This window comes from Podarcis erhardii (genome assembly GCF_964252035.2).
Source record: "Podarcis erhardii genome assembly, chromosome: 3".
Taxonomy (NCBI): domain Eukaryota; kingdom Metazoa; phylum Chordata; class Lepidosauria; order Squamata; family Lacertidae; genus Podarcis; species Podarcis erhardii.
The window spans coordinates 56477838-56499608 of record NC_138507.1 but is presented as its reverse complement, the minus strand read 5'-3'; the positions used below and the strand labels follow the sequence as shown (position 1 = coordinate 56499608).

General features: G+C 42.3%; 2 protein-coding genes across 2 annotated transcripts in view; both read right to left on the bottom strand.

Moving 5' to 3' along the window:
* Positions 1 to 7474: 7474 nt before the first annotated feature.
* Positions 7475 to 11897, bottom strand: FABP7 (fatty acid binding protein 7). Its single transcript, XM_081856490.1, has 4 exons — positions 11692 to 11897; positions 9999 to 10171; positions 8612 to 8713; positions 7475 to 7714 (listed from the first exon to the last, which is right to left on the bottom strand). Exons 1-4 carry the CDS (start codon positions 11762 to 11764, stop codon positions 7664 to 7666), a joined length of 399 nt encoding a protein of 132 aa, XP_081712616.1. The 5' UTR covers positions 11765 to 11897; the 3' UTR covers positions 7475 to 7663.
* A 4894-nt stretch (positions 11898 to 16791) lies between these two features.
* PKIB (cAMP-dependent protein kinase inhibitor beta) overlaps positions 16792 to 21771 on the bottom strand; it is a 39337-nt gene continuing 34357 nt past the window's right edge. The window contains exons 2-3 of the mRNA XM_081856273.1: positions 19555 to 19732; positions 16792 to 18647 (exon numbers count right to left, since the gene is read on the bottom strand). Of these exons, the coding sequence (XP_081712399.1) occupies positions 18562 to 18647; positions 19555 to 19702 (234 nt within the window). The 5' untranslated portion in view covers positions 19703 to 19732 and the 3' untranslated portion in view covers positions 16792 to 18561. The remainder of the gene's footprint in view (positions 18648 to 19554; positions 19733 to 21771) is intronic.

Here is a 21771-nt window from a genome sequence, read left to right as displayed (position 1 = left end):
TGGGGAAGAAGCAGCCGGAGTTTCTTTTTCTCAAGCCCTTTCCAGGAAAGGCGGTTGCTTCTCGAGACGGCGCGGCCTGCTCCGAGGAGCTTGGAAGGGAGCCAGCCGACGCCTCGTAAATCAGGAAGCGGGGAAAGGCATCCTGAAGCGGCGTCGCGGAAATGCAAAGCGTCGGCAAAAGCCGCCTCTCTCTTTCCCCGCTCCTAGAAGGGCTCCACCGGCGGCAGGTGCCCAACAGGTGTAGCTGCCCGACCTCCGTCTCTTGCCCGCATTTCCATGGAAGGCAATGATCCACTTCTTCACTTTTTGCCTGCCTCGATTGAGGAAGAGTAACCTTCGTGCTAACTCGGGAGGAGCACTTCTCCTTTCGTTTTGCCTGCTGATTTATTGGTCTCCAGGGGCTCACATGTTGCGTAAACTTTCCACGCAAAATACATAGTTTCCCTTGTTTGTGTTTTACATGAGTTTTACATCTTCAAGCAGCTAGCCAGCCTAATTTCCCAAACATCCCAAAAGATGTGGCAAGTAGCAACATGTTCTTGTCCTTCGATATTCACAGTTATCAATTACATATGAAGTTGCAAGTCAGTAAAGTTGTGATGCATAACATGAAGTGTGTAGTTAAAAAAAGGGAAGGGAGAATTGAAATACAGTATGTTTGTAATGTGTGTGAAGAATATCACACAACAGAAGAGACTGCGTTGTCAAATATTTATTTATCATTTAAACATAGTATATATGCCAGAATCTTTTCCAGCCATTTTTTTCTTTCCTCACCACCTTTAACCTAATCCGTCTTTTTTCTTTTGCTTGGTACAACCATAAATCAGTTGCCATGGAAATTAACGCCACTCGAATGATGGCTTTTTCCATGGAGATGAAGTCAACAACCTTGTTCTCACATCCCTGGGAATGGGAGGTCTGGGAAAGGCAGTCATCTGTTTTGAACTCACAAGCCAGACAGCAGTGATGTGAGCTGTATTAATGGATTACAAACACAATGTGTATTACCATACTGCAGTCACAAAACATTGCAAGCTTTGAAGAAGAGTATTATGAGGTTACACAAATAAGCTACAGTCTTGCATAGATTCACACACATACATCATGATTCTACATCTGTACTAGGGCTGCCGTTTCTGAAAACTAGTTCTGACAGAACTTCCTGCATCAGCACTGTGCAGTTTCCGGGTTAAATGCTATTGTCATGAACACTCCAGCATTGATTCCATCCAAACATTGGACCTTCCCAGTACACTAGCAGTGGCAGCTCCCAGTGTAGGACCCACTGCCAAATATAGTGCTGGATAGGAGAGCAGCCTGGAAATATTTTTAATTCTATATACAGGTCTTTCTGCAGGCATGAACACTTCCTCATTGTTTACTGCAGTTCCTGGGTGCTTAGTGGAGCGGGTGGCAGTGTGGTCTAAACCACTGAGCCTCTTGGGCTTGCTGATCAAAAGTTTGGCAGTTTGGATCCATGCAACCTAGCAGTTTGAAAGCACACCAATGCAAGTAGATAAATAGGTGCAGAAAGGTGCTGCAGAAAGGTAAACAGCATTTCCATGCACTCTGGTTTCTGTCACGGTGTTCCATTGCGCCCGAAGTGGTTCAGTCATGCTGGCCACAAGACCCCGGAAGCTGTCTGTGGACAAACAGCAGCTCCCTCGAAGCGAGATGAGCACCGCAACCCCATAGTCACCTTTGACTGGATTTAACTGTCCACAGGTCCTTTAACTTAACTTTTTACCTAGTATTCTATGTAGCTCTATAGAATTTTGACAGCAGTTTACATTATCTCAGTAATCGTTACAACAACCCTGAAAGGTAGCTCACTATTATCCCTATATTACAGTTGTGGGGCTGAAGCAGAGAGACTGTGGTTTCCCTAAAGCCTCAAAGAGTGTATAATAAAAGTGTGGTCTTGAACATCTGGGTCATAACTCAGTTTTAATTACTAAGTACATGAAGAAAGACATGTTGCATGCCAGTAGGATTGAGTGATTTCTACTTATAATTAAGAGCAACCTTAGTGAGCACCAATTATACTGGATTGTAGAAGTACACTATAGCTATGCAAGTAGACAGCTGCTATATCCCTGCAGGGGAGGTGAAAATACACAACCCCAAAATAAAAAATTTAAAATGTATATTAAAAAAGCAGACACACTCTCAAGTGTCCCCAGATGCATCTCCAAAGCTTACCCATTGCACTGTGCTGGTCACAATGCTCACCAGACTCTTGTCCTATCACACCCCCTGCATCACAGCATAATAATAATATCCCACCCATCTGGCTGGGCTTCCCCAACCACTCTGGGTGGCTTACAGCAAATATAAAAACATAATAAAACATCAAACATTAAAAAACAATGTCTTATACAGACAACAAATAAACCAATAAATTATTATTATTATTATTATTATTATTATTATTATTATTATAAAATAATAATAATAATTAATAAACAGTTCACAGTTATACCCAAATTAAAATAACTCCAACCCCAACCCAACAAAAACAAAAACAAAATTAAAACCATTTAAAACATTTTAGCCAGTTGCCCCAACCCAAGAGCAAGGCAAAGACAAGAGTTGGGCAGGCCAGATCGTCCTCTTATATACCGGCTGGGATTGACAAGGTATCTGACCCTCACCTGAATCCCATAGCTCTCCTGTAGCTGCCTCTGATTAGTTTTCATTTAACTCTTGGGGGAAATAATTAGCATGATATGTCATGTGCATGGAAGTTGCCGAACCAATTAAGCAACTAGAAGGATTACTGTTAATAGCACCAGTTTTCCTATAACTTGATATTGCTGGATAGTTTTGATAAACTGCAAAAGCATTTTTAGTTTGCTTTTTGTTGCCACCTTGGAACTTTTCTTTATTTGTGCCACTTTGTTTTGTACAATTCCTTGCAAATGAAGGAAAACAACTTTTCTCCTTGTATATGTTGATAATATGTTTTTGGTTACTGAGAACAAACAAGATTGTACAAAAACAGGATTGGATTCAGGCCTGGCCAGGACATAGGCATCCTGACTGTGACAAAGGTGCCCTGTGTGCTTGCTTGCTTGCTTGCTTGCTTGCTTGCTTGCTTAACAGCTGTTGGGAACTTCAAGGTCTCTGCTCTCCCTTCTTATGGTCTTTGTACTGGACCTGGAGACTCCAATAGAGAGCATTCCAAGGCAAGAAGGAGGGCAAGTGGGCAAGAAGAGGGCAAATGACACGGTAGGAGTTACGCGGAGCAGGGCCTTTTCACTGGTGGTGCCCATTGTATGCCTCACTCTTCCCAGACCTGCTCTTTTTTGGCCTGTATTTTGGAGCTTTATAATTTAGGAAGACTTTGGAAGAACTGGTTGACTAGTCTTATCAGTTGCTGACGTATGAGCGGATTTTATTTGCTACTATTCTGTGCTTCTGGTGCACCAGGGTTTACACCAACATAATAGAGTTGGCCAGGGTGCCAGAAGGGATACAATTTATGAGCTTTCTCCATTATCTGCACAGCAAGAGGTGTTCAGTCAACAGTGCAAAGGCTGAGCTGAAGCATTCCCTGCTGGTTACCTGCTTTCAGCAATAGGTGTCGCTGTTTGGTAGTACCCAATAGGTTAGCTGTCAGATTCTAGAGCTCCCTATTGGTGGCTCTTAGGTAATTCACAAAATACAGAGTCCATTCATAAAACACAGTGTTCATTCATAAAGCAGTAACATAAATTTCCATTGCTACATATTGGGTGTATATTTCAGCGGTTGAACGTACAAGTTTATGGCCATGCTGTAGTGTAGTGCTTATGTGACTGTGAATAAAAGGTGGCTGGGCTCATTGTCTTGGGGTTTGGGGGGAAGAGGTGACAAAACTGATTTCCAGTTAGTGCCCCCCTTTATTTCCATAACAAGTCCTTGAGTCTGTACTCTGAATAGTGACACCAGGGACCTAGAAGGTGCAGGTCTTGTTAGTCTAACCCCTGCACAGTCTCATCAGGGCTGACCTTAAGGCAATTGGGCCAAATTGGACCCCTTGGGCCGCTCCTAAGGGGGCCTCTGCACCAGGGCAACCTAGATGGATTTTATTTATATCTATAAGATTTTGCAGACTTTGGCTGTGAACTGGGGCCCTACAAAAAAAAAAAAAATGAAGTTACACCCCACTGCTTCAAAGTGGGCCCCACTGGCTAGCCCTGAGTCTAATAGTTGCTGGGCCTGAGTTGCCCTGCCCTTGCATGATGTCTTGGGTTTGCAATTTTGGGAGAGGGGAGACTGCGGCACTGGGGAGAGGGCAGGCTGGTGAGGCCTCCTAGACTTAGAGGCCTGAGTTGCCCTGCCCTCGCATGAAGTCTTGGGTTTGCAATCTTGGGAGAGTGGAGACTGCCCGCTGGGGAGCGGGCGGGCTGGCAAGGCCCCCTAGATTTAGAGGCCCTACTTAGCGTATATATAAATCTGACACCGCCCCTTATGTTCCATTGTGGCAGACGTGGGGAACCTCAGACCTGAGATCTGGATTTGGCCCTCCAGGCCTCTCTACATGGCCTTTAGGACTCCTCCCCAGCCACACATCCCATGGCAATGGTCTCCAATAGCCCTGCTCTGAATCTCATTGAGTGCTTTTGCATGGATGGAATGTGGCCTGGAACTGTGATAACACCCCTTGTTTGCCTAGATGGAGGATGTGGTGTGTGTGTGTGTGTGTGTGTGTGTGTCTCGGTGTGTAGAAACCTCTGACTCCTACTGTACACAATTAAGAGTCATATCTGTTAACCCACTAACTTTTGCCTCTGGCATGCAGTTCCTGGAATGCAGCCCTTTGGCTAAAAAGGTCTCTCCCACCTGTCTACCTTCAAGACTTTTGTCCAAATGTTAGGGTTGGCCCAAGACATTTTGGCACCTGAGGCAAACCACCAAATGGCGCCTCCCTCCTCACCAGGAAAGAAGGGGTGAAGGAGGGGGAATAAAGTTCTACATCGGGATCTGTGGTCCCTATGGATCCTGCTGTCTGAGGCAGTTGCCTTACCTTGTCTCATAGATGGGCCTGCCTGCCAAATGCATGTTCTTCACCACTGGGAACTTTGTTACAGAACTGAGGACAAAGCTTGTAGCAAGTAATGTAAGGTAGCCTCTCATTCATACGCTCATACTGTGCACATGTAAGAAAGCCACTGCTATAACAAAAGAGTGAGGAAAGTGGTACTGGTTGCTCTTCCAGTGATGCTGATGACAGCAGTGAGGAAAAACTAGTGTTTGTAAAGGCAGCTGTAGACAACAATGATTTCATTGGAGAGATATGCATTCAACACTTACAGCGTTCTTTGGGAGAAATAGTGTCAAATGTTGCTATATCTCTGATCAGCCTTGTGAAAGATGATTATGTTCACCACTGTAACTGAAAGCAATGCTACCACTTATCTGATTTAAATGTGAGCTTTTTACTTCCTGTTGCATCCCATGGGGTGCTAACGTTTCATGTGTTAAGTAAAATATTAAAGGACCTTTTCCTTTCTCAGTGATGATAAGGGAACGCTGTAATCCAGCTATAGCACTAATGGCCTGTAACAAGTTTTTAAAATGTGAAAACCATGCAATTGTTATTTCAGCTGGTTAAGTATGCATGCCTCATTACCGGCACAACAGCTTTCGCTTTATAGGATGGCTCTGAGTTCAAGTATATGATGAAATAAAAGGATGGAATGAGTTGTCAGCATTGTAAGGTGCTTTGGTTCTCATGTGCTGCTGAATAAGAAATAGTCTGCAGATATTTCAAATTGATGGCAAAGAAAATATAAAATGGGCACTACACTCAGTGTAGTATCTTTGGCTTGTTAAACTGGATAAATAAATACATTTAAATGTGTAGCAGTTAATGAATAAGGACCCAAACCAGTTCAAGTGCAAGCTCAGCACCCATGCACAGAAGATTCTTGGATAAATGCTGGAGTATTTTAAAACCCTAAAACAAAGAAAAGGCTCGGCTTCAACACTTTCATCACTCCCCACCACAGCAGATTCAGTCCAGTTGTCTCCAAAGCTGTTTATGATTCTGTCTGTCTGGAACCAATACCAAAGAGAGTTGTTTAGACTGGGTGGTCATTTCTTCTTATCACTGGCTTTATGAATATAACTTCCCATCCAATCAAAAATGTTTCCCCAAAGCATTGAGAATGCAGTACAGTACTGCATCCTTGTAGTACTGACAGAAGTAATGTGTGTTCTCCAGAAACCAACCTTTTAATAATGTGCAGAGGGAACCATCAATTAAACCAACGTGCGGAGCCTGTGGACTTGCAGATGTTGTTGGACTCTGACTCCCATCAACCCCAGCAGCATGGCCAATGGTGAGGAATGATGGGAGCTGTAGTCCTGCAACATCTGGAGAGCATAGGCACTCCCCTGAACTAAACTTACCTTCTCAAAGGGTATTCAACTGTGTTCCCCACGCACCACACATGTAAATGCTGCACTACATAACTTAGCTTTTTCTCATGCCTTACAACTATGAACTGATCGATATGGTGCCTTTCTTGTATGTTTCATGGATTCTCTATTTCATCTTCCCTTAGTTAAGCAGAAATAACTACAGCTCTTGGGTGCCTGTCAAGAATGCTGGAGAGGACCATTCTTATTCTTGTTAGATCTTTAGAGACAAGGACCTCTAAATATACACAACCATGATAAAGCATTTACCCAATCTTGAGTACACTTTGGATTTTACAATTCTGCCACTTAGAGTGTGTGCTACAAGCTTTGGGATTCTATAAACGTCCAGAATCGTTGCAGCTTATGAAGTTGTGAACAATAAATTCATACACTATCAAATTACTTCTTGCAGTGGTGCATGATGACCTCACCTTTCAAAATCACAGCAGCATTTTAGAAATAGCCACAATCATGGAGAGGACTGCAAGTTCCCCATGTGCATCGGCCAGAACACAGTAGCCTCTGTGTATATGGATGTATAACTACATATAAAATCCCATAGGGAAGTTTGATAAGATGGGATATTGGCAATAGAAACGAATTTAATCTCTTTTCTTTGATAATATGGATTGTGTGTGTCCAGTATTTTGCAGGTGGGATTCAAGCATGTGCCACAGGGATTGAGAGCCTTTGATCCTCCAGATGTTGCTGAACTACAGTTCCCATCAGCCCCATCAGGTATGGCCAAAAGCCAGGGATAATGGGAGATGTAATCCTGCAACATCTGGAGGGCCAAAGGTATCCCACACCTGGCATGTGTATGAGTAACAGAAAAGATATAGATGTTCATGTAAGAGAATATGTATATGTTTTAAAGACAGATGGAGTGGGGTGAGTAACATGTAGTTTGTCCCTCCCTGTGATCAACTATTGAATAAAAGGGATATCCCACCAAAATTATTTTCACTGAACTGTACCATTAGTATGAAGCCCGAAGATTCTCTTGGTCTCAGTTTTGTTTGAAGTGTTAAATATTATTGGAATCCTTAAGTAGACAAGCAAGAATTTCAGAAATTTATTGCAAAGTTTGACTGCTGCCAATTTACAGAGCAAGAGTTTGCCAATTTGATGATATACAGGTAAAAAACAAACTAGCACTTGGTTTTCTTTCCATGTCAGCATTGTTCATTTCAGAGATGATAGTCTGAAGACAGTTCTTCATACAAACTCCAACAAGAGATTGACATTTCTATGCTTTTTCATACTGACGAACAGCAACAATATCACCAAAGGTGAGGGTCTGCAAATTCAAGGAGAGATGGGGTGATTAGGACCAGTATGTGCCATTTGGACATAACACAAAGCACCATGTGGATCCTGTGATTCTTCAACAAGCCATTGTTGCAAAAATTAGCCCGCTTGCAGGCTTCCCACAAGCAACTGGTTGGCCACTGTGAGAGAAGGATAGTGCACTAGATGGGCCAGCCTGATCCAGCCAACTCTTACGTTCAAAAATTGTGCAAACAGGGACGGAGGAGGGGCCTCCTGCGTAGTATATTACCTTATCAATATACTGCATTATGATTTATTTCATCAGTATATTGCACAATGTGGTTCGAGTCAAGAACCATTTTACCAAGGACAAAGAAGTTCACATTAGAATGTACCACTGCAGGTTTTGAAAACCATTAGGGTTTGAAAGAAGATATGGAACAAAATGCAATTTCAAGGGAAACCAAGGAATGAAGAGTAATAGAAGAGAAAGCCTCTTTACAGACCTTTCAATGATATGTTGAGAATTCTCATTAGATGTCCGAAGAAGAAAGTAATGGATTTTTCGCCAATGTGACGGCAGGAAGAGGAATTGTTAGAACATTCCCAACTAACTTCCAGCTAAGGTTGCAATCCTAATCTTATTCAGCTAGGAGTAAACCCCAATGCATTAAGTAGGACTTACTGCACAATCCTAACCATGTATACTCAGAAGTAAGATGGCTACACCTTGACTGTTTTTTTAAATGTTTATTATCAGCTTAGTTTATTATTAACATTGGAACTGCAGATGTTACTTCTGCGAAACATGTTCTTTATAAGTGGTCAGAAGGGGGGGGGGAATTATCAGAAAGTTTGAGACATAATACCTTATAGTGTTATCAACATGAGCATATATATCCTCAATAAACTTTTATTTACTTACCATGACCATTTTACCATCTTTGATTTCTCTAACGAAGTTTGTCTCTTTGCCATCCCATTTCTGTACATGAACTAACTTATCACCATCCATGGTCACCACTGACTGTGGGTATAAAGAACACACACCAGATGTTTCGTTTAGAATAGGGCAAGTGTCATTAAGTTTATCCAAATAATTCTGAGCCCATCCAGCCACAGTTAAGGACTTTCAAAATCTCTTGATTATCAATGGAAACATTAATCATATGTTTAAATCTCTGAATTATTAGTCTGAAGCATTTATTTCAGATCAATGAACTTGGTAACAATACAGTTATAAACAGCTCGGTAATAAAATGCATACTATATATAAAAATAATTTGATTCTTATATGTGTAGTTGGTTCAAATAAAGCTGTACCAGAATTCATATTTGACCTGGTGTAGGGACCATTCACACATTTCAGTGAATGGTAATAGATGTCATCCAACCAAGTCATACTCAGTGTAGGCTCACTGAAATCAATGGACTTAGATTTCAGTTCACTGATTTCAGTGGGTCTTCTCTGGGTATGATTAACATCATCCAGTAAATGGATTCAATGTTTAGTTGAAATCCTTCACTCTAAAAGTCAGATTGCTAAATACTAACGTGGAGTTTGATCTCAAGTCAAGAACACAGCTTCTGATCAGAACAGAAGCATTTCTGGAACAGAACAAGGACCCATTATTATCCAGCAGATTCTGGACCATTTGAGACATAGTCATGGGGTGATGCATAATGGAGTCATGAATGTTCTTTAGATACAGTATGCTTACCTACCATGCCCAGAGGTCTCTGCTAAGGGGGTGATGCCACTCCCAGAGGCCTTGGAAAAGTTGAAAGGCAAGTATATGATCACATCCCTATACGGAATGCATTTATTTAGAACCAGATCTCATTGGTTTGAACAGATCTTCCAAGTAGGTGTGCTTTGTGTCATAACTTAGGTGGCCCAAAAATTTAATAAAACCCTATAACCTCATTATTTCAATGTGCTGAATAAGTTCAAATCAATCATTTTTTCATGCCTTCCTTAAAACCAGTGCTATTTTTCTTGACAAAGAGGTGCCAGAACCCACCAAGAACGCCTCTCTTGTTCTCTTATAATAGCAATGGGGCCTACCTGAGAAGTGCTGGAACTGAGTTCTGGCTGAAAAAACAGCCCTGCTTAAAATTTACTTAGTGTCCCATCAGTAACAGACAAAAAATATCTGTATTCTTATTTTTTAAATTTTATTTTATTTTTTTCCGACTACGGCAGACCAACACGGCTACCTACCTGTATTCTTTTACTTCCTGTCAATTCTGAAAGATTAGCTTTTTTAAAAAAAAAGTCTCTGCTGCAGCAAAAGCTGTTTCTTACTTACTTTGCAGTTCCTGTCATCTGCGGTAGTTTCATCAAATTCTTCTCCCAGGTTGAAGCTGATTTCTGTGTTCTTGAAGGTACTCTGGGTTCTGATCACCACCTTGCCTCCTTCCTGGCAGATGATCACAGTTGGTTTGGTCACATTCCCAACTTGGCGAGTAGCAAAGCCAACTCCTAAGGTTTTTAAAAGAATTTAAAATGAAAATAATGAAACTGGGTTATTTTATATATTGGCTTCTGAAGTTTAAAGTGGAGGAGGACTTGCCGCCCCATTCAAAAAAACATGTTCGCCCTAGAAACAAATAAATTTTACAATCATCTAGTCCGGTTCCCTGCTCAATGTAGAATCAGTGCAGAATGCAACTACAGCACTCATGGCATCCAGCCATCCAGCCTTGGCTTAAATCCATCCCAGTGAAGTACCGTACTTAGATCTCCTTCTGCTTATTTATTGCATTTACAGCTCACCATTCCATTGCTCTGTTCAAGACTGCTCACAAAATCAGAATTGTGCAAGAGATTACACCAAATCAAGATAAAGTGATTGAAATAAAGACGTGAATGTTAAGTCTGCAATCCTAGGTGCAGTTACATGGGACTTACATGAGAGTCAACCTGCAAAGGAGAAGATCTCATGAATTTTATTTTTCTGTTCAGTCATCTACTTTGCAACTCATTGCAGAGTTGTCTATGCACATGGAGATTTCCCCCTCTTCCAATACTTGCTTGAGCTAGCTCACTGAAAAGCAATAATGAGGATATAGAATCATCAGTGATGCAATTCATTACCTTGTCTACTGACTGCTGCATTTTGCTCACACAGATGACATTTTTGCTCTAATCAGCACCAGGTTTATATTTGCCTTTGCTACTGCAACAGATGTCATTTATTTTCCACAAAAAATAAAGCGACACAAAGCATGGGCCGTCCATTACAAAGCTGAGCCAGTGCACCCTCATTGTCCCTCAGCTGCTTTTTAATTCACACACAAAACAGTTCCCACAACAGCTGTACTGAAAGAGAATTTTGTTTCCAATTCTATTATGCTCAAATATTTACTGCGATGAGCATTTTAGTCCATTAATTTCCAATGGAACTTTTTAATAAGTGTGCTTGGGTATCATATTGTTAGGCTAAGATTCCTGAAAATATTTACTTGGGAGTAACATTCATTCAAATGATGCTAGCAATATCTATGTACATTTACACCCCAATCCTAACTATATTTTCTTTGAAGCAAATCCACTTGATTTAATAAATATAAGTGCACTTCCAACCATACATGCTTAGAATCTCAGCCTTAGTTCATTCAGACTTACTTCTTCACAAGCATATTTAGACTTGCAAACAGCATTTACCAGTACTTAAATTCAAGCATTTGTGGATTAATTCATACCGGTCTAAATTACAGAACACAGCATTTACCAGTACTTAAATTCAAGCATTTGTGGATTAATTCATACCGGTCTAAATTACAGAACATAGTTCATCTTCCTTATGGCAATGCATGCTTATTTAAAATATTAAAATCATTTTTCGGTCAGTATCACAAGACTTACATCACTGTAATGGGTTAGCACGCTGCAGAATCCCACACTCTATAACTGTGCTAAAGAAGAAACAGTCACAAACCGCATGAGTAGATTACCTAGGATGACCTGGCTTAAGCAGTTAAGCAGTTACTTCTACATACCCAGTGCCTTCATGTACTCATCAAAGTTCTGGCTGTCAATCAGCTTCCAGGTAGCACAGAATGCCTCAACCATTTTAGCTGTTGAATGAGAGGGTTAGACAACTGCTGGTGCGAGAGCAGGTGTTACTATTCCTGTGTTAGAATCTTGCACCTTCACTCCAGCTCAGCCCCTTCTTTACTGAGAGAAGAGGCATGCAAACTCGAAAATAACTTAAATTGGAGGCTCCACCCAGGCCTCCTCATTGCTCCTTTGAGGCAGAGTAAAGTGGGGGGAGGAAGGTTTCCAGTCTGTTAGATGATTGGATCAGGCCACTGGGTCAACAGAGCTGGTTGGACTAGCCATCCTATTCAGATTGGAAATCAGGGGAGGGAGAAGAAGAGGCTCTTCTGTGAGTGAGGGGAATGTAAAAATGTCTGAGGGTCTTTTAAGTTGTGTTTGAAAACTTGGCATAGGGAGGTGGCGGCCTCAAAAGGGAGAGCCACACAATAAGACATTCAGATTAGTTTCCACTGAAACTCTATATGCTGGTGAAGATTTTAAAAAGACACTGGGCTGTTATTTGTCTTGCAAAGAAAACCAGGGATTAACCCCTTGTTCCCTAAAAAGAGGAAAGTATGAAAGATAGAATTAGCATATCTGCCCACCCCTCCAATCCCCCAACCCATACCAAAAAGGAATTAAATATATCAATAGGTGGAGTAATATACACCGACTAAGGCAACATTGTTTCCCCAAGGAACATGGAGGGTATTTAAGAAGTGAGATATAGTATAAAATATTGTTACAACAATGTCACTTAACACAGTGCACACAAAATATTTTTTTCTGACTCTGAATAGACTCGGGCCCAAAGATCTGTGACTTAACACTGACTGCTCCCCCCCCCCCTGCCCTTGCGTGCAGAAGTATGGGTTACCAAGAAAACATGCAATAAATCTGTAGTTCAGGGATAGAGCACATGCATTCGAAAGGTGTCAGCTTTTAGTATCTCCAAGGAAGGGTTAGGTGAGAACCTCACCTGAAACCCTGGAAGACTGCTGACAATATTGAGTTAGATGGACCATAAGGCAGTTTCCTGTGTTTGTAGCAATAATTTTGGGGAAGGTCCTAGCTCAGTGGCAGAGCATCTCCTTTGCATGCAGAAGTTCCCAGATTTTATCCCTGGCATCTCCCAGTAGAACTGTCTCTCGTCTGCAATCCTAGAAAGCCACTGCAAGTCACTATACTGAGCTGGATGGATTAATGGCCTGACTCAGGATAAAGCAGCTTCCTAAATTGCTAGGTAGATAGCCACTGTGGCAGTATTGGGTATATGCTTCCCACCATTGTCATACCTTGCGCATACGAACATGGCATTCAGGGATAACAAATCCAATGGCCTCTTGTTCCAGTCACCAAAGGAAATCAAGAGAACTGGAGCGACACTTTTGCTATGCAGAAACAGCTGCCCCAGAGTTACTTGATCCATTTTAAGCTAGTTGATGCTGTGGTGTAGGATGCTGAATTTACTGGGATTCTGTTGCTGTGGTAAAAGGTAAAGGTAAAGGGACCCCTGACCATTAAGTCCAGTCGTGGCCGACTCTGGGGTTGCGGCACTCATATCACTTTATTGGACGAGGGAGCTGGCATACAGCTTCTGGGTGATGTGGCCAGTATGACTAAGCCGCTTCTGGCGAACCAGAGCAGCACACGGAAATGCCGTTTACCTTCCCGCCGGAGTGGCACCTATTTATCTACTTGCACTTTGACGTGCTTTCGAACTGCTAGGTTGGCAGGAGCAGGGACTGAGCAACAGGAGCTCACCCCATTGTGGGGATTCGAACCACCGACCTTCTGATCGGCAAGTCCTAGGCTCTGTGGTTTAACCCACAGCACCACCTGCGTCCCTCACCTGCGTCCCTCACCTGTTGCTGTGGTATTTGTTGCTTTTACTATATTTTTACTGTTTTATTGTGAATTGCCTTGAGATGTACTTTTAATGAAAGGCAATGTAAAAGTATTTAAAATAAATATCCATGCATACATGCAACAGACCCTCCAAGTGTCCCTATTTTCCAGGGACAGATTTACAGAAGCTGTCACGGTTTCTGATCCAATCCAGGAATGTCCCACTTTTCCTTAGGACATCCCTATTTTCGTCGGGGAAATGTTGGGGGGCAAGCACGCAATCCCAGGAGGAGCTCACAGCACTCCTATGACCTTACTGTTAGGTGGCCAACTTTGGGGTTGGTTTCATTTCTCCCCCACCCATTGAATGGTCAAAAGGGGGCATGGCTGTGTATCTCCTTACTATCTAAGCACATCCACCATTTGAAAGCATCCTTTTTGATGGAACCAGGGCCATAATGGAAATTTCTCAAGAGACAAATAGTTGCAGGAATCTGCCTTAATCTTTCCGCTGTGATAAGGTCTCCTAAACTGTTTAGAAATGATCAAATCCTGTGTACACAGCTATCTGACAGTGAAATTCCATGGACTCGGTGAAATTCCAAGGACTCAGAAGGCTAGATTACTATTTGGCTCATCTATACTGCCATTTAATGTGGATAATAAGCTTCTTATACCGCCAGCAATTTTCCACTGCCCTTATGACGTTTTTCTCCAAATCACTGCCTTCCCACACTTTTTGCTCCCTCAATCCAGTTTTTCTCATACCCTCTTCTTCCCAGAGTGTCCTGGCATGAGATGGTATGTGGTGACTCCCTTTTTCTTGAGATCATCTTCTCTCCCAGCTCAGACAACCCTTGATGTTTAAGTGTCTTCTAAAAACATTACTTGTATCCCCCCAGCCTTTGCTGTTACATTGTTTTTCCTTTACTCTTGCTGTTGTGAGCTGTCTTTTAAACTGCACTGCAGTTGTAACGTTATGTTATTTTAAAACTTTTGTACACTCCCTTGAGACCAATGTGGGAGGTGTCATAAAAATGTATTAATATATTCTAGCTGTTTAGCATGTGTTCCCCACAGCTCAATAGTGTGAAGTGCATTGCTAGTCTACGACTTGATCACCAAACAATAATGCAGTTTGCATAGGAGTTTCTGTGTATTCAGAAGTACTGTGCAGAGAGGAAAATCCATGTCCAAGACAGGTTCTGTTCCTCAAAAGTTCAGCTAGCACAAGCCTTATTGAGCGGAAGGCCTGGAACAGCTTAGTCTGCAGGACATTAAATGGTAGCATGCTTCACTTCAAATGGGTGCAGAGTGCCATCTACTGCTTGCAGCAAGCCATAGCAACTTTGACTGTTCTTTGCGGCCCCTTCGCCTTATCTTGGAACTTTACGGCTTGTAAAGAACTGTGGAAACAAGTAAAAGACTTTGCACAATGGTTTTCATATTTTACAACATTAATGAAACATACACTCCAGTTCATCACATTTAGCTTTGGGAAACAGATGCAGAATCACTGACATCCAGGACATGATTGACTTGCATGTGATGAGGAAATGTGACCTTCCTGAGTGAATTGTAGGAAAGCATTTACCTTTACCTGTAGGAAAGCATTATCAGAATACTGTAGTATCTACCACTATCGAACATGTCAATTACCACCCTCCCCAAAATGTGGGACTCAGTGGGGTGGAAACAGGGCTGGGTTTAGGTTTGCTGAGGCCCTAAGCTACTGAAGGTAATGGGGCCCTTTATACGTCCATCTGTCCTTTGTCAACAACAAATTGTCGCTGTTGTTTGTGTTGAATAGAAACTATATGGTAATTTATGGACCTAATAGGTATCTAAAGCCATTTGTACATAACAAATAGGAGCCTACACAACACAAAACACTGTTGCTGTATGTTTTATTTTATTTTATTTTTGTGTTATATTTTGGAAATGTACATCCAGTTTTTTTCTTTAATTTCCCCCCCCCCCCAAGAGAGTGGGGCCGTAAGCTATAGCTTGTTTAGCTTATACGTCAATCCAGCACTGGGTGCTGTGCACATGGAATGAGGTTCGCTTGCACAAAGAGACTTTCCCTTCCTCTATGCCCTGAGTTTCCCCTAAACTTGTTCTGGTTTACCCCTCAACCCTCCAGAATAGACTTGGGGGGCACACAGGAGGGAAGAGGGGAAGAAAGTCTCATTGTGCAGGCAGGCCTTTTTCCATGCACACAACTCAGCTGAATCCTGCCCAGAGGCAGGCCACAACATTTGGTACAAATTGCTACAGACTTGCCGTGGAGCATAGAAGGATGAATGCAGCATCTGTGGTGTGAAATAGAGGGGAGGAAAAATCCATTTCCCTGTCACAGAATGTTGTTTGCAGCAGAGACCAAGGTATGCTGGAGCTGCACGCAATCTTTTTATGAAGAGGCTGGCTAGCAGAACCCAGCCTGGGTGCAGTCAAATGATGCCACAGGCCTCCCTGAACAATACTGAGCTACAGTTGATGAACCAATGGTCTGACTGATCCTGAGGCCATTTCCTGTGTTCCTAACAAGTGAGAAAATTCTGCTTTGCTGACTTGTCACTGGCAAGGCCTATAACAACAAGCAATTGCTAGGTATCCAATGTATACATTTTTTCCTAGCTGATAGCCAAACTTCCACTTGGGTCAATTCTTGGCAAGGAAGGATGGGTATCATCTTGCCCGTTTCTAATTTCTGTATTACATGATAGTTCTGTATGATGCTGATGCATGGCATGTGGTAATGATGGCAATTATTGGCACAACTTCACAACCCACTACATTTTGCAACTTATTACCCAAGGCATCTTTGGCAGTGCCTGGAGACAGATAGTCAGGTTGTGTATCCACAGCAGTGACCAGAGGAGGAATGACTGCTGGAAGGAGTGCAGAGAGAAGAAACATCTGTAACAGCGGAACTGGATGCCTTCATCTGCCCCACCTGCAATAAAACATGTCTCTCCCGTACTGGTCTCTACAGCCACAGCAGGTGCTGTAACTCTCCAATGGTTTGACTTTACCCCTAAAGGTACACTCTTCCATTGTCTCCCAAGACAGATGGATGCCAACAACAACAACTTTGGATGCCAGAGCAAATAACAAAGTTGGATGGTACCCCATCCAAAAATATACTGCTATGGGTGCAAGAATTGATACAAGTGTGCTCTTGAATTGCTGTACAAATAACATATGCAGTATATTTTAAATACAACCTTTATTATAAAACGTGAATCAATCCTTTGGTACAGGCAAAATATATATTGAAAGAAAATGCTTTGAATGTTGATTTTAACAGGATCAGTTATGAGCCAATAAACCCACATCCTAACTCAAGTGAAAAGTTTGCGTTCCTGGGTCTTGTGAAGACATGAGTGACAAAAGACAAACAAAGACCAAATGAAGAGATAACCAATTTCATTTTTCATGCTGAAATGAAATAAAAGTTTAAATCAATTACAAATGCCACTAGTTCACTTTAGAAACTTATGGATACACAGAAGGTTGAGATCACTGGATAAGTCAGATTTGAGAAAGGGCAGCGCAGAATGCTCTCAAAAGGATTTTAAAATCCTAAGTGATCTCAGTGCCTTGTGACATTTTGAAGGAGTGAGGAAAGAGTGTTTTTCATTTTCCTCTGTATACCAGGACATCTCTAGAGTCCAAACTTCAAAAGGGTATCCTGGGGTTATAGACAGGTGGCATTCCATTTCCTCCAAAGATTAGACAGCCTACTACGTCAAAAATAAACGGCTTAATATAGCCTCGGATTCTGGAGAAATTAAAAAATGATAGGGCTGGGGGAAGAGAGAAAAGGTTACTTTAGATATGAAGAAAGGAGGGCCTTTCCAGATAGTAGCACAACACTTGTGCCATTGTTACAAGGGATCCAGAGACCTTTCGTACGATTCAGATACTTCCATGTTCTGAACACTCTGTATTCTCTGGCCAGGAAAATGTGGTACTCAGAGCAGCCCATTGCCATGGTGACGGCTGTGTGGAACACAGCTCCCATCAGCCAATGGCTGTTGTTGTGTGAATTGTGCTTGCATGAGAGCCATGGGCACCTACTAGATTGTCCCCATGGTGCCTGCCCAACATTCCCCATTCCTGAAACATTGTGTGAATGTGGGGTTGTACAATTTATTGTCTCCCTATCTCTGCCCGAGACACTGATAAACACTGCTACCAGTCTATGTAGACAATAACTGAGTTAGATGGGCAAATAATCTGGTCTGGTATAAGGCCGCTCCCATGTTATTCATTTGTTTACATTTTTAGATACGGCTCCTTTTGGCTGGGCTACAGAAGTGCTGCAAGGAGAGTTCTTAGGGACCTCTTAAAACAAAAAGCACACAGGCAAGTCTGCCTTTCCTGCATCAGTGCCCTACCATTTTACAGCTTTTAGAAATGTATTGTTATTTCTGGAGTTTGAGCTCTCCTGCTCCACTCTGAAGCTCCCATCTCGCAGGATTCATTTTCTACTTTCTTTTTTAAAGCCTTGGTCAAGCTCCGTTGCTGCAGCACAGTGAACCCTACATCTTTTACATTAGTACAGTGCGCCTCCGGCTCTCAATCAGGGTTAGGAATGTTTCAGGTTAAACACAAATAGAAATGTTTTGGATTTATCCTCTGAAAAGCCCCCAAGAGATCACCCTAACAGCAGCAAGTATTTGGGTGGTTGTTGCATTTGATTATTTACACTGTATCTGAGAGGATATGCTGGCACTGATTTTGTTACAGGACTGAAAACAAATCTAAAACCTTGACATGCATTCTGCAGATATTGGCTGTGGACTATAGCACACAAATAACTTGTTATTTCATGGATTAAGTAACACCACTGAAAAGCTTCAACAGCTCCTTATTCATGTCTGCCAGCTGTTTGAAGTATTCTGTATTTCAGAGTCTTGCATATGCTGGGAGTGGAATCTGTTGGCGATCTCCACAAACCAAGCATTTCACAAATATTAGGAATCCATGCTCTTCCCTTCCGTTTCTTGATTTTCCGTTGTGGTGTTGGAAGAGGATGTTTCCCCGCCAGCAGCTCCTTCATCTAAAGAGAAACAACATGTTAGATGTACCCTGAGCAGTTTGGTCAAAACATTCTGATCATTAGGAGGTTTGGTGAAGAGAATTCCAAGTTAAAAATGGATTGTGTTAATATTGGACCATACGGAATTCAGAGAATCTGGGTGGTTCTACAATAAAGCTTTGGATAATGGAGATGATATACTAATTTCATTGTGCAGGAAAAAAGCATGGATATATTACATACTACATGGAAGGTAGCCTGTCTCTTTTTTTTTGTTGTGAGGATATAACGGTACATTTCAGAAGTTCTTGAGCTCCTCTGGCACCCAAAATAAATAAATAAAGTTATTATTATTTATACCCTGCCCATCTGGCTGGGTTGTCCCAGCCACTCTGGGCAGCTTCCAACAAATATAAAAGCATAATAAAATATCAAACATTAAAACCTTCCCAATGCAGGACCACCTTCAGATGTCTTCTAAAAGTTGTGTAGTTCTTTATCTCCTTGACATCTGATGGGAGGCCCTCTGCCTGGTTCCCTGTAACTTTGCTTTTTGTAGTGAGGAGACTGCCAGAAGGCCTTTGGAGCTGGACCTCAGTGTCTGGGCTGAATGATAGTGGCGGAGATGCTCCTTCCTTAAAGGTCAGCACCAACACTTTGAATTGTGCTTGGGAATGTACTGGGAACCAGTGTAGCTCCTTTAGGACTGGTGTTATATGGTTCCGATGGCCACTCCCAGTCACCAGTCTAGCTGCTGCATTCTGGATTAGTTGTAGTTTCTGAGTCACCTTCAAGGATGGCCCCACGTAGAGCACATTGCATGTACCAGTTGGCCCGTACAGTTGGCAGTCACTAGCTAGGAAATAGTACAACCCTTGGCCATCAATGAGGGGTAACATCTTGTTCTCAATTGTTTTGTCTGCATTACCTTCAGACATTGAGAGCTCAGCTAATTTGTGTGGTAGGTCCGATGTTCCAGCACCAGCAGAAGAACCCAGAATGTCTGGTAAGGCATTTCTGCGACCGGCCCGTCCAGAGGCTGCAAAATCTGTGACCACAGGCTCCACATCAGTCATCTCTGACTTCTTTCCTCATAGCAACATTGACTGAAAAACACAGAGTAGAAAGAAGATTGTCAGCTTCAAGAGTCTAGTGTCAGAGAACAAAGTAATCCAGCTATTTGACAGAGGAAGGTAGCTCGCCTTTTGAAAACCCAAATGTCAGCTGGCTGAAGGGAGCACAGAACCAGTTGTTCCTTAGTAAATGTCAGGGGCTCAGCACACCAATGCTGAAATTCTATCCTCAGAATCTACTTTTTCCTTTCTCTCCATTTCCCATTTGTTCTTCAACCACCAGTACTGAACAGGCATAATAGAAAACTCTCCACATTCATGACTAGTACAAAGAAAAGCATCCATGGACTTTCACAACCTTGAATAGGCAATTTCGTTTTGTGTATTTTGTGGGTAGTTTGATCAGCCAAATAGAAGATGACCAGCTTTCTGTTACTGTCCTATCTCAGAGGAGGATTTTCTTTAAGTTGGAGAGAAAACTTTCCAACAATTCTGAAAGATATGGGGTTGGGGGGAGAAGAAAGAATGGAAACTTTTGTTTCAAATGTACGGCACAGGCTGGGAGCTAGCTGCAGGCTTTCGTCTGAAGAAAATAGCTACAAATGGGATTCATAGTACGGTTTTATGGTAATGTGATCTGGTTGCACAACCATATGAAAAGCTTTTTAAATACAGTAGTACCTTGGGTTACATACGCTTCAGGTTACAGACTCCACTAACCCAGAAATAGTGCTTCAGGTTAAGAACTTTGCTTCAGGATGAGAACAGAAATTGTGCTCCGGCAGCGCAGCAGCAGCAGGAGACCCCATTAGCTAAAGTGGTGCTTCAGGTTAAGAACAGTTTCAGGTTAAGTGCGGACCTCTGGAACAAATTAAGTACTTAACCCGAGGTACCACTGTATTAGCATTAAAAACACGTATTTTCTCTGCAATCCAGGAAGCACATTTTTGAAGTTAGGAAGAAGTACTGCTCCGCTATCATGTAACTACAGCGGGGGACGGGGGGGGGATGGGATGGATGGACCTGCAGCTCTTTAGCTCCTAACAGCCCCAACAAGCATGGGCAGTGGTTCAGTGATGAGCCACAGATGTTCAACACCCCTGAACTACAAGGGAGAACACCCCCAATTATTTCTAGAGCCTTTCCTGGGGCTGCTGGGAATTGCAAAGTGCTCTTCCCCATAACAGTGATCTGGTTGCTCAGGTGCAAAAGTGCAGTTGTGAAGATCTGACCCCATGAAGCAGGAATAATGCAGCCGTAAAGGGAGATTGGATGTGAAGACCCATAATAAGAGGAGTTAGAATCAGGAAGGATAAGGTGATAAATTCAGATTAGTGTTCTCCCTCCCTCCCCAGAGTTTCCATTTGATGGGCCTCTTTGCAACACCCCAGTCCACAACAAGTGCTACCCTTTAAGATCGATTCCCTGATATGAAATAATATTGTACAGGGGAGGAAAGCATCGAGTTGAAAAGCGGGGCTTCAAGCTCATTTAAAATGAGAAATAACCGTACAGACCAAATAAACTTTTGCTCACATTAGGATACATGGACCACACCAGGACATAAGACAGGGCTCAGCTGCATATGGAATTGCCTAGATTTGAAGATGGAGCAGTAGGTGGTGCTGTATGAATTCCTTCATGCACATGGCTATTACTTCACAGGACTGGCTCTAGTCACAACAAGAATTCCAAGCTATAAAAATATATTTTTTGTCATCTGGCCTTCGTAAAGGCAGTGGAGGTCATGCACTCAAAACTATGTCAACAAAGTACTCCATCTAGCTGAAAACAAGCCACGAGTCATGAAAGCAACTTGATTCAAACTCTGGTTAGTTCACACTCTTCTGGAGCAACCCTATGCATGTTGACTCAGGTGCAAGTCCCATGGTGTTCAACAAGGATTACTCCCAGGTTTTTGTACAAAATACAGTGGTGCCTCGCAAGACGAAATTAATTCGTTCCGCGAGTTGCTTCGTCTTGCGAATTTTTCGTCTTGCGATTTTTTCGTCTTGCGGAGCGCGGATTCCCCGGGTATTAATGGCTTTAAGAAAAAGGAAGCAAACCCGCAA